The 15,622-nt window shown below is 43.5% G+C and overlaps 1 protein-coding gene across 2 annotated transcripts in view; it reads left to right on the forward strand.

The window, feature by feature from the left end:
- The window catches only part of Prkci (protein kinase C, iota), a 56,999-nt gene continuing 41,377 nt past the window's right edge, over nt 1-15,622 (forward strand). The window contains exon 1 of one of the 2 annotated variants that reach the window (XM_006535411.4): nt 1-344. In XM_006535411.4, coding sequence (XP_006535474.2) covers nt 244-344 — 101 coding nt within the window. In that variant the 5' untranslated portion in view covers nt 1-243. The remainder of the gene's footprint in view (nt 345-15,622) is intronic. The other variant, NM_008857.3, reaches the window with a different exon arrangement.

A 15,622-nucleotide genomic window follows, 5' to 3' on the forward strand; every position in this document is an offset into this window, starting at 1 on the left:
GAGCGAGCGTGGTGGGAGGAGCCGCGGCGGGAGGCGTGTTGTGCCGGGCGGAGGGAGGAGCGCTGGGGCTCGGGCTTGGCGGCGAAGCGACCCCTTGCTCGCTCCGCGCCGCGGGCTAGGCGTGTTGGTCGGCGAGGCGGGCGGCCACGGCTTCCCGACAGGCTCGGGAGGCCGAGACCCTCGCGGCGCCCGGCGCTGCCCCGGCCCCCTCGGCCTCCTGCGGCGAGGCGGGGGAGTGAGGAGATGCCGACCCAGAGGGACAGCAGCACCATGTCCCACACGGTCGCGTGCGGCGGCGGCGGGGACCATTCCCACCAGGTCCGGGTGAAAGCCTACTACCGCGGGTGAGTGTTGGCGGTCAGGGACCCGAGCGATCGTGGGGGCGGCGAGAGGTGCGGTTGGTGGCACCCTGGACGTATGAGTGTAGGTCGCCAGGAGTCGGCGGAGGAGAGTGGGCGCAACCGGAGGGGAGGACAAATCAGCTGACGGAGAAATTTGCAACTGTTTCGGGACTGGGTGGATTGAAGATTTCGAGGGAAGCCTCTGTTCACTCACTACTGTGGGCACGCAAGCCTGGACTGCTTCGTTAGGTGGCTCCTTTCATTGCAGACAGGCCTGAAGCCTCCGTCTTATAAATCAGGTTTACATCTATCCTTCGCCGTGGGAGAGTTCATGAAATAAGTCTGGACTATGGTCAGAGAGCCGCTATAGGTGTTAGAGTTAGTACCAAAGTCGATACTTTTTAATAGGATGTGCACTGGATCCTGGGTGGTCAGAATTAAGGTGCAAATGTGCTGACCCACATTTTGGAAGTTAGGGTGAGCTATCGAAAGGTGAGAAGCCAAGGCTTTAAATTCTAGAAACGATCTTTACCCCACTTGATTACCAAACGTTTAAACTAATGTCTCTGCCAAAAGTAATCCAGTTCTGAGCATAGCCCAAATCATTTTCTATCGTGACTTATCATAAAGTTCTTCCTCTCCTTTGACTTCAGTGTGTGGTTTGAGATAATTTAGGATCTCTGCTGAGGTGAAAGGCCAGCGTGAGCATAAAGACTGGAGAGCAGGGATTAACAGAAGACCTCTCTGCTTGTCTAGGCAGAAATAAATTGCTTTTAAAAGCTTCAAGTGCTACAAGGTTAAAAGAGCTGTGCGTGCTTTCACATTCCTGAGGGGATCAGTGAAGATAGCAGACCTTCCCGGTTCTTTCTTGTTTTCCTTTCAAGAGAACTGAAGCTGCACATGTCTTAATGTGTACATGTAAGGCCTTAGATTTGTGTGTTATCTTCCAGCCTCTGACATTGACTGATTTGGGACTAATTCGTAGAATTTGCAGTAGACAATGTTCTTTTCACTTAAAACAGAGAAAATGAGGTTAAAATAGTCTCCGCAAACGCACTAATTTTTTTTTTTTTTGAAATTTTTAAAAAGTTGGTAGTTGTCATAATAATTGCTTTAGGCATTTTGGTTCATGGTCAGCCATGAACAAACTTTGCAAGATTGGAAGAGCCACAGCCCATCCTTCCGAGGACAAACACACAACTTTCTGATAATTTGAGAGACATTTGTTTTAGAGCAGTGGTTCTCAATGCTGCAACTGTTTAATACTCTTCCTCATGTTGTGGTGACCCCAATTTATTTTGCTACTACCTGTAACTGTAATTTTTCTACTGTTATGAATGTAACATGAATATCTGTGTTTTCGGATGCTCTTAGACCCCTCCCAAAGGGATCTAGATCTACGGATTGAGAAACGTTGCTTTTGAGTAGGTTCCACTTATAAAGTTAGCAGCCTGTGGCGTATTAGGTGTAGAGGAGGAAATGCCGTGGATTCTAAAGAAGCTGTCTAGTTGACAGGTTTACAGACGAGAGTTCAGTGTAAATGCGTGTGCTTGGTAAGAGAGTGCATATTGTGTACATGTGTCAGTAGCACTGTGGCTTTTCACCCTCCAGTCTCCAAAGGCTCTGTTGTGGGTAACTTCTTCTGCAGCTTGCATTTACTGTTTTAAAGGTTGTACTTATGGAGCTGGAGAGAGGGCTCAGCCATGAAGAACACTCGATGCTCTTCCAGTGTATCCAGATTGTGTTTGAAGAACCTGTGTTAGGTGACCCACAATACTGCAATTCTAGTTCCAGGACCCCAATACCCTCTCCTGGCCACTGTGGCACCCCCACCCCACCCCCCATACATATCACATGTGTGTGTGTGTGCATGTGTGTGCGTGCACACAGACACATCAATCTCAAAAAAGTTGCATTTATGTTTCTTTATTTAAATTTATTTTATTTTTATGAGTACACTATAGCTGTCTTCAGACACACCAGAAGAGGGCATTGGATCCCATTACAGATGGTTGTGAGCCACCCATGTGATTGCTGGGAATTGAACTCAAGACCTCTGAAGAGCAGTCAGTGCTCTTCACCACTGAGCCATCTCTCCAGCCCACATTTATGTTTCTTGAGAGATCATCTGTAGATAGTATTTATCGATTACTTCCACTGAAAGATGAACATTATGTTGTATAGTGCCTTCTGTCTCCTGTTTCCTGTGGGTCTTAAATGTTGATTGTTCAGCGATTGATTTTAGTTTTTGACTTTATACTTAGCTTCCAGTGACTTGGTGAAAGACCAAGGAATTAATGCTTTTTCATTTTTCCATATTTTTATTAGTAAATAGGCGCATCATATAAATCATTTCCAAAATTTCCTTGGAAAGAAATCAATACGTCGAACTCTAGAAATTCAGGTATTCCATATGGATTTTCTTTATTTATTGCTCTAATTATTAAGATAAAGAAAATGAGAATATGGATATACGATTTATTTTGTCTAAAAATTTCTCGAGGTACTTTAATATTATCTTTTAAAGTTTAGGAAATTTTACTAAAGATAGGCACACATAACCCCATGTCTTCAGTAGTCAGTGGAACCGTCCTAATACTACATGGTTTTTCAAGCTTCCTCTGAGGACAGCCTCAGCACTCTTAACCGTGCCATTTTCTTTTTTCTGAGTTAGACGTTAAGATTATATGTTTATTAACAGTAATCTAAACTGGTAGTTATATTACAGCCAGCTGCTTATTAGCGTTGATGAGACTAAAATGCGTCACCAGCAAGGAGAGCTAATAAATGTGTTGGTTAACAAGTCCCATACATGACTCCAAAGTAGACTCCCTTTCCCTTGTGCTGGGAAACAGGAGGGTTTGCAATTGGAAAATGTGGTTTGGGGCTGGGGATCTGGTTAGAGGAGTGCTTGCTTAACGCGCACAGGCCAAGGTTTCGTCTCCAGCACTGCAGAAACCTGGTACATGGCGCGCTGTAATCCTCCACTCAGAAGGTGGAGGAAGGAAGAGCAGAAGGGTGAGTTTGGGACCAGCTTGGGCTACATGAGGTTTTTACCTTAGCAACAAAAACAACCTCACAGAGACCATTTTCTTTTCACCCCCTCTTTCTGTAGCTTTCCCCTGCCTCCTCCTAACAGTAGTTCTTCCCAGTGAAGCTTGACTATGAATATTTCCAGTGAATGAACTATCCTCTCCTTTTAAATAGGTTTCATTTTTGGGAAAGTATTTGTCTTCCTATATATAAGAGGCATGTGATTTGACTTTTTTCCAGTTTTTAAAAGCAAGAGACTTTTCTAGTTTGTAAAGGCACTGAGAATCTGGCGTGAGTAGAGTGCCTGTCTCATGGTCTGCGCCCCTTTTTCCCAACATGGGAACTCTGGAGTCAGCGGCCCTTTTCCTTACAGTGCTGTTAGGTTGGAGGAAGAGAAACAGGTTTTTTTGGTTAGTGATAGATTGCCATTGTGTGCTAATCCCTGTATAAAGGTACTTGTGGGATAGAATTTAATGAGGTAATGACTGGGCCGCGCATACCTTGACATTGTATGTGTACAGGACTTTGGCAGAAAGCTTGTAAAAAAGTGAGTTATAAGCCATTGTCGTTGATCAGTGATCGCAGCCCAGAGGATTCCTTCTGTGAACAGTAACTGGTTTGGCAGCACAAGGGATCCTACCCCTGTTTGCAGCCTCTCTGCTGCTGAGCTATGTCCACAGCCCAGGACTGACTCTGCATATTCGGAATGTCGAGTTGTTTGCATTTTTCCTCTTAGAGTGAACAAGCCCTGTCAGGTCTTGTTTTTTAAAGTATTGCAAAATGAGTTGTGTGCTCTCGGTTGTTGGAGCTGAGTGTAGTTCAGCTGGTGCAGTGCTTGCCTAGTGTGCACAAAGCCCTGGGTTCAATCCAAACCCCTCATTAAATCAAGTATGATGGTGCCTGCCTGCAATCCCAGTACAGAGTGGAAGCAGGAGGGTCAGGACTTCTCAAGCTCATCCTTGGCTACATAGTCAGTTAGAGGACAGCACGGACCGTGTAAAACCCTCAGAAAGCTTGACTTTGTAATGCTGAGCTCAACAGCTGGCCAGCAGCACTGAGGCCTGAAAGTGAGGAGTTGGAGGAACTGGGGAGGCCCGAGAGGAGCTCACTGAAAGGCTGAAGCAGCAGCAGAAGGCAGCAGCTGCTTAGAAACTCCCCAGAGGGAGAGGTGCTTCCTGCCTCCCTACCCCTCCCCTCCTTGATGGTCTTTACCTGGTTAGCAGGCCTCAAACTCACTAGTAACCCAGGCTAGCCTTGACCTCTCCTCCATCCTCTGGGCGTGGTGCCTGAGTGCTGAGATTATAAGGTGTTTGGTCACATTTTTGGTATGTGTTCTCTCACCTTCCCTCCCTCCTTCTACCCCTGAGCCCCCCCCTTCTTTTCTTACACAGGGTCCCATGTTACATGCCGACTCTGACATGTAACTTACTCTGAACTTCTGATGTTCCTGCCTGCATCTCACTAGAGGTGGGATAACAGGTGTGTGCTACCACATCTTGGTTTTATGCCATGTTGGGCATAACCCGGGACCTCATGCAGGCCAGGCAGTCATTTCTCCAGCTTAGCTATTTTTCCTTTAAATTTGTTGATGACACATTGATTTGTCTATTAAAATTGGCAGGCATTTCTCAATCTATTGTTTACCTGAAGATTTTAAGATTTATGTAATTAAACCTCCTTTTTATTTTTTCTGTGAGTGTGGTTCCTTGGTTTGTTGCCTTAGATAGATGAGTTTTCATTTACAAGTAGTCTACAGTTCTGTACTGTGCAGAGTTTTAAGTAACCATCTTCTCAATATTATGTTTTGAGGTATAGTCATTAGTAGTTTTCTGCTAATATTTTTAAAAAAGAGGTTTCTTATCACTACTTGTTTGAAATAACTTTTACACGCTGTATTTCTCATAGTGTAGATAGATAATTGTCTATTCTGTGCCATTGTTTGGGGAGAGAGCTTTTTGTTTTGGTTGAATATTGTGCATTTCACCAAGAATTTCTTGCTTTTACAAGTGGGAACTTTTATTTCCTGTTATTTGTATCACTATGGCCAAAATATCTGACCACAACTCCAGGGATAAGTTGTTTAGGCTGCTGGTCTCAGAGGGTTCAGCTCATGATTTCTTGGTCCCATGCAATTGAGTGAAACATCACTGTGGCAGAAGATTTGAGGCAAAGGACAGCTGCTCACATCCTAGTGTACCCAGAAGCACAGAGCAAGGCTAGAAGTGACCATAGATAAACTGTCACACAGATCTCTTCCCCAACGACCTCTGGGTAGGGGTCACCTTTTAATGTTCCCAGAACTGGTCAGAATGGTGCCTCCCGCTGTGTACTACACATTCAGACTGTGAGTCTGTAGGGCGCACTGCTGTTCAAACTTAACTTTCTCTTAGGGTTACTGTATCCTTTCTTATGTTGGTGGAGTCTTGCTGTGCTCCCTGACTGCTGCACACTCCTAGCCTCCTGGGATTTTCTTGCCTCAACTTCCCAAGCTGCTGGAATTGCAGGGCATGCCACTGTGCTCAGCTTTATGTCACCAGCTTTCTGTTTTTGTTTTAAAGACAGGATCTTACTGTGTAGACCATGCTGGCCTCAAACTCAGTTTGTCTATGTCTGCCTCCTAAGTGCTGGAATTAGAGAGGTGCACCACCAGGCCTGGCCTATCAGGTTTGTATGCTTACACTGAATTGTCATTTATTAACCATTTCTTAGTTAACTATCCTGGAGTTTATAGGATAATAACGTCTCTGACTGACAGTCTTGCTGGGGGTTTGTAGACAGTGTTGGATTGCAGTAATGCTTTTATCTTAATGAAGTATAATTGCTACTGAGAATGTTTACCAACTACTTAAAAAATGTAGTGTACCTATGCCTTTGAAGAATTGCAGATACATTGTAATCGCTGTTTTTAATATTCACAACAGTTCTCAGGGAGTTTGTCATGATGTCCATGTTATAGACAATATTGACACTTAGAAAACACTGATACAAAATTGAGTATAACTTTCAAAGAACTCCTTTCCCTTTTATGTGCTTCTTGGCTTTATGCTTTTCTTGTCAACTTTTTTTATTTCAGTTGTTGCTTTTATGTTCATTCTCTATTTTATGAAAAATGGAAATTGCTTTGTGAGTTTTTACTTAATTTTTTTTACTTAATTTTTATTTCCTTTTAAGGTTGGTTTATTTTTGTATTGTATGTAAGATGTATGCCTACATTTCAGTATTTGTACCATGTTCGTGTCTGGTGCCCGTGGAAGCTAAAAAGAGTGTGTCGGATGCCCTGGAACTGGAGTTACTGATGGCCATGAGCGTCCACGGGGGTGCTGGGAACTGAATCCTGGTCCTCTGGAAGGACAACTGGTGCTCTTAACCACTGAGTCTTCTCTCAGACTCCTCTGCTTAATGTTTAGAATTAGGATTTAACAGAATGGGTCTATTACGGCATTTTCATACGAATGCTGTCTGTGTTTTTCTGGATTGTCCCCCTCACTACCCTCTCGTTCCTCTTGCCCTTCCCTGCTGGTTCCCTTCCTAAAGTCACTGCCTTCCTTCTCATCGCTCTTGACTTCTATGACACATACCACCCCACCGATCACATAAATTAAAAATAAGTTCTTCATATGGGAGAAATTATGAGTTAATTGTCTGAGTCTTACATCTTTCCCTCAGTGTAGTAATTTCTAGTTCTGTCTATTCTCCTGCAGATGTTATAATTTCCTTTTTCTTTATGGCTAAGTAAAATTTCATTATGTATATGTACCATGTTTTCTTTATCCATTCATCTGTTACTGGATGTGGTGGTTAGAATAGAAATGGCCTCTATAGACTCAAAAATGCACTGCTTGTAGGGAGGCACTTTCCTAATCCAAAGTCCATATTCCTCCAAACCAAAGCATGGTCAGGCCTATCACAGCAATTCCCCAGTTCCTGGTACCAACTTCTAAGACATGACCAAGGCAGCTCTTATAAAGGAAAACATTTAATTGGGGCTGGCTTACAGGTTCAGAGCTTTAGACCATTATCATGGAGGGAAGCATGGCAACGTGCAGGCAGACACGGTGCTGGAGAAGGAGCTGAGAATTCTACATCTTGATCAACAGGCAGCAGAAGGGGACTATGAGTCCCACTAGGTGTAGCTGGACTGTCCTCTGACAAGGCCACACCTTCTAATAGTGCCACTCCCTATGGCCCAAGCATTCAAACACTTGAGTCTCTGGGGGCCACATCTACTCAAACCACCGCAGGCTCAGAAATGCAGTGTCATGAGGGAGGGAGCAGCGCTGCCTGAGAGGGTTAGGAGGTGTGTGTTGGCGATTGGTTCTAATGCTCTGAATCAACCGGAATCTGTGTCCAAACCCTAAAGGTCCCTTGTCTGCAATTGTTTTTTGATGGATCAATAAAGATGCCAACACGGCCAATGGCTGGGCACTGGGCGGGACCCTTACAGTTGGGCTGGCTAGGATGCAGCTGGGGAGAAGAAAGGAGGGTCACCATGACGGGGAGGGAAATGGATGAGATTTAGAGCTGCAGGAGAGAGAGCCAACCAGCCATGTAAGAATTCACTTCCCTGATTGGGCCAGGGGTAGCAGGGGAAGGTTTAGGAATGTCCAGTCTTTGAGGTAGCCAAGGCATTTTAAAATTAACTGGTGTGTGTGGGTCTTCCATTCTCCAATCCAGATAGTTCCTGGGCAGTTGCGTGTATATGATTCTTAAGGAGCCAAAGCAGTGTAGCCCAAACTCAACGCTACAGGTGTGGCCTTATAGGAGGAAGTGTGTCACTGGGAGTGGTCTTTAGGGATTTCAAAAGCACAAGCCAGGCCTCTTTTCCTGCTACCTATGGATCCAGTTGGAGAGTTCTTAGCTCCTTCTGTACCATGTCTGCCTGCCTTCTTCCATGTTTCCCACCATGCTGATAATGCACTAAACCTCTGAAGTTGTAAGACAGCCCCAATTAAATCCTTTTCCTTGTAAGAGTTGACTTGGTCATGGTATCTCTTCACAGCAGTAGATCAGTGGCTAAGACAGTGGACATCTGGGCTGATTTCCTCCCTCCGGGACTTACTTTCTTTTCTTTTTTTTTTTTTTAAAGATTTATTTTATTTATCATATGTAAGTACACTGTAGCTGTCTTCAGACACCAGAAGAGGGAATCGGGTCTTGTTGCAGATGATTGTGAGCCACATTGTGGTTGCTGAGATTTGAACTCAAGACCTCTGAAAGAACATTGAGTGCTCTTAACCGCTGAGCCATCTCTCTAGCCCCCACTGTGACTTTCTTTTTCTGATTGATAACTGTTATAAGCAGTGTGCTAGTGAACATGTATGTGCTGCTCTTCCTGTGGTGTGCTGACTTAGACGCCTTTAGGTGTACGCCCAAGCATGGTGGTCATACCCTAGTTCCCTTTTGAGTTTCTGAGGAACATACTGATACCTGTAGTATCACACCAGTTGACAGTGTTATCAGTAGTGTACAAGGCTTCACCCCCCCCCCACACACACACACACACTCTAACAGCAGTTGTTGCTTTTTTTTCTTTTTTAAAAATTAATTAATTAATTAATTAATTATTGTTGTGTTTGAAACAGAGTTCTGTAGACCAGGCTAGCCTTGACTCTGCCTGGTTCCACCTCCCAAGTTCTGGGTGTGGCATATTTATTATTTATATATTTTATGTGTGTGAGTGCTGTGCCTGCATGGGCCCACAGAGGTCAGGAGAGGTCATCAGATGCCTGGAAGATGAGTTAGTTGTGAGCCACCATGTGTGTGCTAGGACTGGGACCCAGGACTTCTGTAAAATCAGCAAGTGCTCATAATGGCTGAGCTATCTCTCTCTCCAGCCCTCCGGCTTGTTTTCTTGATGGTGGCATTGCTGACTGGGGTGACTGGGATCTCAAAGCAGTTGTAATTTGCATTCTCCTGATGCCTAGCATGCTGTGCATTTTCTGTGTACTTATTGTCATTTTGATTTCTTCTGAGAACTTTGTTCAGTTCGTAGCTCCTCCCTTTCTTGATGGGGTGATGTTTTGAAGTTTAATTCGTGTTTATCCTCACATATTCTAGACATTAATCTCCTGTCCTGTCCTGTGTGGTCAGCAAAGGCTGTTGTTTTCCACTCTGTGGGCTGTGTCTTCACTCAGGTATTGTTTCCTTTGTTAAAGAGGTTTTTAATTTCATGTATCCCTGCCTATCAATTCTTGGGATTATTCCCTGTGTTTTTGGAGTCTTTTTCAGAAAGTTTTTGCTTCTGTGTATATTTTAAAGTCTTTTTCTGTAGCATTTTAAGAGTTCTAGGTCGGACATTAAGGTTTTTTGATTCATTTTAAGTTAATTTGAAAATGTTTACATTTATTTTTTGTCTGTGCGGTGTGTGTTGTTTGTGTGTTGTGTGTGAGGGAGTACACACATGCTATCACAGATGTGTGGAGGTAGAGGATAATTCTCAGGAGTTAGTTCTCTCTACCATGTGGGTTCTGGGGATGGCATTCAGGCTTAGGCTTGGCAGCAAGCCCCTTTATGTGCTGAGCCATCTCACAGGCTTCCATTTTCAATGGAGTTTTATACAGAATTACAGGTAGAGATCTTAGTTTTCTACTATTTATTATATTTTACTACATGCTAAATGTGGAAATACAATTTCCTAGGACCATTTTAAAATTTTTTTCTTAAAATTAAAGTTTAATTACATCATTTCCTCCTTCTCTTTACTTCTTCCGACCAGTACCATGTTTCCCACCCTCCCCTCTTGCTCCTTCTCAAATCTATGATCTCTTTTTCTTTGTTACTGTTACACACACACAATACATGTATACATAGATGCATTAAATATGTAATATGCTGAATCTGCTCAATGTTACTTATATGTATAAGGTTTCCAGTTTGACCACTTTGTTTTGGATAACCAATTAGAGCCTCATCTTGGGAAGACTACATCTACCTCTCTCAGCAAGCCTTAATTCCCTAATTGCCTGTAGTTCATTGTTCTGGGTGGGCTCAGGTAAGATTTCCCTCTTCCATGCTAACATGTTGGTAGCGTCCTTAAGGTCTCCGTTGGTCAGCCATATTATTTGAGGTTTAGCTTCTCTGTCATTTGTAGGAAAGAGCTGGTTCTCTGGACTTGAGTCTTTCCAATCCCTCTTCTGTCTTCTGTGGTGGTGTTCCCTGGGCCTTTGGCCTAGGACCACTTGGTGAAGAGGCTATCCTTTCCCAGTGTATGTTAGACTAAGGTGGCAACTGCTGTGAGAGCTCATTTCTGCTGTCTTGGTTCTGTCCCAGTAACTATGGTCTGCTGCTGTGGCTCTGTGGTGTGTAGTGTAGAGGTCAGACACTGTGATACAGTTATTGTCATTCTCTCTGCCTAGGACTGCTTTGGCTATTGCGGGGGGCGGGGAGGGGTGTTTCTGTATGAATTCCAGGATTGTAATTTCTAGTTGGTTGAGAAATGTAACTGGAATTTGATGGGAATTCTGTTGAATCTGGATATAGTGATATAGTCATCCTTTATTAATTTCGCCAGTTTTTGAAGATGGAAGTCTTCCCGTCTTCTCAGGCTACCTTTAATGTTGACTGTAGAAGTCTTTTACATTCTTGGCTAAAATTACATTTAGGATTATTTATTTGTTTACTTATTTAGAAGACACTATGGATGGTTTTTTTTTTTCCCCTCCTGATTTATTTCTGATATATAGAAAAACCGCTGATTTTGTAGTTGTTTTTCTTCTTTTAATTTCTGCCAGTTTGCTGTGGAAATGCTATAATTTATATGATTTTGACTCTTGGCTCGCCTGCTTGAGCCACTTTTTTCTCTTATGACTTTTGTGCAGACATAATGTTATTGTGCACTATGTAAAGTTTACCCTTGCGTTATTCAAATGCTGATTTGTCATGCCTTGCTGCAGTCTGGGCGCAGCATTGTAATGCTTATGTCAAGAGTCTCCTGTCCCAAGTTTGTGTAAACAATTCTCATTATGCTCTGCCTTATCAGTAAAAGCTGGAAAAGCCAATAACTATGCAATATAAAGAATAGGGCAGTACTTCTGCTGCCAAGGGCGGTGGGAGAGGAAGAGGGATGTCACTGTGAGGAAGGGGTCCAGAGAGGCATCAAAGCAGAACACACCTGAAGCCCAGAGGGACAAAACAATACAAAAATGCCAGTATCTCGGGGATTTTGGCTGGGAGGTAGCCAGATTAGAGGATTATGATATAATTATAATGCCTAGTTGTTGTGATTTTAAGTTGAAGATAAATCTTGGGGCACTAACTAGGATAAAGAAAAACAGCCGCTGTATTAACTTACTGTGTACATTTATTTTAAAGTTACCATTACAGCTCTAGCTTAAAGATGGAATACTTCTAAATAGGAATATGAGCATATGTCTTGTTCTTATTTTAGAGGAAATGTTCTCTCTATAATATTGGGTGATTTGTCATACACAGCCCCTTTTCATTCTTTGTTTATTCATTTATGTGTGTGTGTGTGTTGTATGTGTAAATGTATGTGAGGGAGTGCTCACCTATGCATGTACACATGGATCAGATGATGTCAAGTGGCTTCCTCGATTGCTCGCCACCTCATTTTTGAGACAGGGTCTAACCTGTCTCATCTTGAGACTAGAGCTTGTTGTTTTGGTAGAGTGGTAGAGCAGCAGACCCTTGGACCCTCCTGTCCAAGGGTGCTTGGTCCTCTTCTCCACAGGTGCTTGCTGTCATGCTCAGGGTTTGTTTTGTGTTGTTAACATGGGTTCTGGGGATTAAAATTCAGGTCCTCTTACAGGTATGGCAGCCACCGCTGAGCCATCTTCACAGAACCCATTTACAGGCTTGTTATTCACTTCTGCTCCTAGTTTCCTCAGGGCTTTTATCATCAAGGTGCGTTAAACTTTGTTGAGGGCCTTTTTTATGACTATTGGGATGATCATGTGACTTCTGTCCTTAAGTCTACTTATGTGTTGTATTATAGTTAATAATTTGGGTGTGCTGAACCAACATTGCATCTTTGGGATTAAACCAGCTTGGTCTCAGCCTCTGATCTTAATGTGTCCTTAAATTCAGTATACAGGTTTTTTGTTGGAAAGTCTTATGTCTATGCTCATCAAGGATCTTTAGTCTTCGCTGTTGCATCCTGATTGTCAGGATGGTCCTGTGGTGCTGGCCTCCTAGAATGAGGATGGGAGCGCGCCATGTTTCCGTTGTGTAAGCAGGTTCTGAGGGTATGGGGGACCCTCCTTAGAGGTTCGATAGGACTGAGCAGTGAATCCATCCACTCCTGAGCTTTTCTGCTGCTTCAGCCTGGTTGCTTAAGTCGTTCATGTCTTCTTGATTTAATTCTGATAAGTCATGTGTGTGTAGTTATCCATTTCTTGTAGGTTTTCTATCTTTTTCCAGTGTATGTTTCAAAGTACTCTCTAATCATCTAGATCTCTAGGAGAGTCTTAACTGCGCCCTGCTTTATCTCCGTTTTATTAATTTGAGGCTTCCTTTGGTTAGTTTGTTGTCTTACTGATTTGTTCAGATTGCTCCGATTTTTTTGGTTTGGTTGGTTTGCTTTGGTTTGCTTTTAGTTGAGACAGTTTCTTTGTGTAGCCCTAACTGTCCTGGAACTCACTCTGTAGACTAGGCTAGCCTTGAACTCTGCCTCCTGAGTGCTGGGATTAAAGGCATGTAACACCATTGTCTGGCAGATAGTTCTAATTTTTAATGGCTATAGACTTCCTTATCTCTTTCCTGGAAGTTCTGGTAAATCGTGCTTTCATTTTTAAACATCACCTAGATTTCCTCAGTATCTCACTGGTCATACAAGAGTATATTGTTCTGTTTTGAAGTAATTGAGTACTTTTTGTAGTTTCAGTTGCTATTGATTTCTACTTTCTTCCACTATGATATGAAAAGTAAATAGTATTGCCTTTTCTTTTTTTTTTTTTTTTTTTTCCATTTTTTATTAGGTATTTCGCTCATTTACATTTGCAATGCTATACCAAAAGTCCCCCATAGCCACCCACCCCCTCTCCCCTACCCACCCACTCCCCTTTTATGGCCCTGGCGTTCCCCTGTACTGGGGCATATAAAGTTTGCGTGTCCAATGGGCCTCTCTTTCCAGTGATGGCCGACTAGGCCATCTTTTGATGCATATGCAGCTAGAGTCAAGAGCTCCGGGGTACTGGTTAGTTCATAATGTTGTTCCACCTATAGTGTTGCAGATCCCTTTAGCTTCTTTGGTACTTTCTCTAGCTCCTTCATTGGGGGCCATGTGATCCATCCAATAGCCGACTGTGAGCATCCACTTCTATGCTTGCTAGGCCCAGGCATACTCTGACAAGAGACAGCTATATCAGGGTCCTCTCAGCATAATCTTGCTAGTGTATGCAATGGTGTCAGCATTTGGAAGCTGATTATGGGATGGATCCCCGGATATGGTAGTGTCTACATGGTCCATCCTTTTATCTCAGCTCTAAACTTTTATTGTATTGCCTTTTCTAAGACTTGCTCTGGTATGGATTGTGCTCCGTTTCTGAAAATGCTTTTCTTTTCTGTTCAATGGGATAGTCTGTACATCTGCAAAGGCCATTTGTTCTGTAGTCTAGTTTAATTGAAGTTTATTTATTGGTTATTTTTAATTTGTATGGCCTCTCTAAAGATGCAATTGGGGTAGTGAAGTTACCCTCTGTTGGCATTCTGTCTAAGCTCCTCCCCACAGTTACCTGGCAACAGCCAGGTATGCCTGACTCACTATAAAAGGGGCTGCTTGCCCCCTCCTTGCTCTCTTGTTCCTCTCTTACTCTTGGGTTTCCCTTCTGCTCCCGTTTTCTCACCATTCTCTTCCCCTCTTTCTCCATGTGCTCATAGCCTGCCTCTTCTCCTCTATTCCTCTTATTCTCTCTCCCTCCTTCCTCCCCTCTCTCCCTCCCCCCATCCCCCTTTCTCCGCCTCTCCTACTCTCTTGACTCCCCTCCCCATGTCCTAAATAAACTCTGTACTATACTGTCATGGCTGGTCCCCCATACCTCACCACACCTCCATAGAACATACTCCCCCTCTCTTTATCTTTTTATAAACACATCATACTCTATTGTATCCGGACTTCTGGGACCATTTGTAACCAATAGTATTTTTTATAAAATTCGGAACCCCAGTATTTAGTGTATATGCAACTACAGTTTTTCCATCCATCCATCCATCCATCCATCCATCCATCCATCCATCCCCGCCCGGTTCCAGGTATCCCAGGGTGATCTGGAAACCTGCTGTAGCTGCAGGTGATCTTGACTCTGACCTTCCTGTCTCTGCCTCACCCACCATACCTTGGTTTGAGTGGTATGGTTACCAAATCCAGGGCTTTGAAAACTGTTTTTAAATTTTATGAGTATTTTGCCTGCTTTGTATATATGTACATACCACGTTTGCCTCTTGTACAAAGGGAGGCCAGAAAAGGGTGGTGTCAGATCCTCTAGATCTGAGAGTCACCTGGTATGGGTATTGGGAACTGAACTCTGCCCCTCTGGAAGAGCAGCAGATGCTCTTAGGGCAGAGCCATTTCTCCACTCAAGGCTTAGTGCATGCTAATTAAACACTATCAACTCAACTACATACCCAACCTCGTTTTATCCTTTTGATTAGTTATTCCTTTTATTAATATGTGGTGGCCTTGTTTATCTTTAATTTTGCTTTGAAGTCTACTTTATCTGATATCAGAACAGTTGTACCCACTTGCTTTCAATTCATTTGCTTGTTAGGTCTTTCTCAGTCTGTGGCGTCTACACACACACACACACACACACACACACACACACACACCTCACCTCAAGCTCAAGGCCACCAAGCTTCTGACCTATTCTCTGTTGGTGAAATCCGCATTCAGACTGAGGCTGTGTCTAAGCTTGACAGCATCCAGCCTTCCTGCTCTCCACCACTGAGACCTGAGGTTGTGGCGGGTTAATCCCCGGCTTTCTGATTGTGGGGTCCAGGTCTCTGGTGTAGATCCCCAGGGTAACTCAGCATTCATCAGCAAATTCCCTCTTGACATAGCATCTTACCTCTGCCCTCTAAATCATGCAAACTGTAGAGAGATTTCTGATGTAATGTAGAGCTGACCTGTCAGCCATATTCTCACCTGTTTGACCAAAACCTGCAAGGGATTTGAGGCTTGTGAGTGGAGCCTGTGGGCAGACAGCCAGTGTTTTCTGAATGGAGCTTGTTTCCTCTCTTCCTGTTAGGAGTGGCACTAGCCTCCATACCTTTCTCCTATTCTGTCACTATTT

This window comes from Mus musculus, chromosome 3, assembly GCF_000001635.26.
Source record: "Mus musculus strain C57BL/6J chromosome 3, GRCm38.p6 C57BL/6J".
Lineage (NCBI taxonomy): Eukaryota > Metazoa > Chordata > Mammalia > Rodentia > Muridae > Mus > Mus musculus.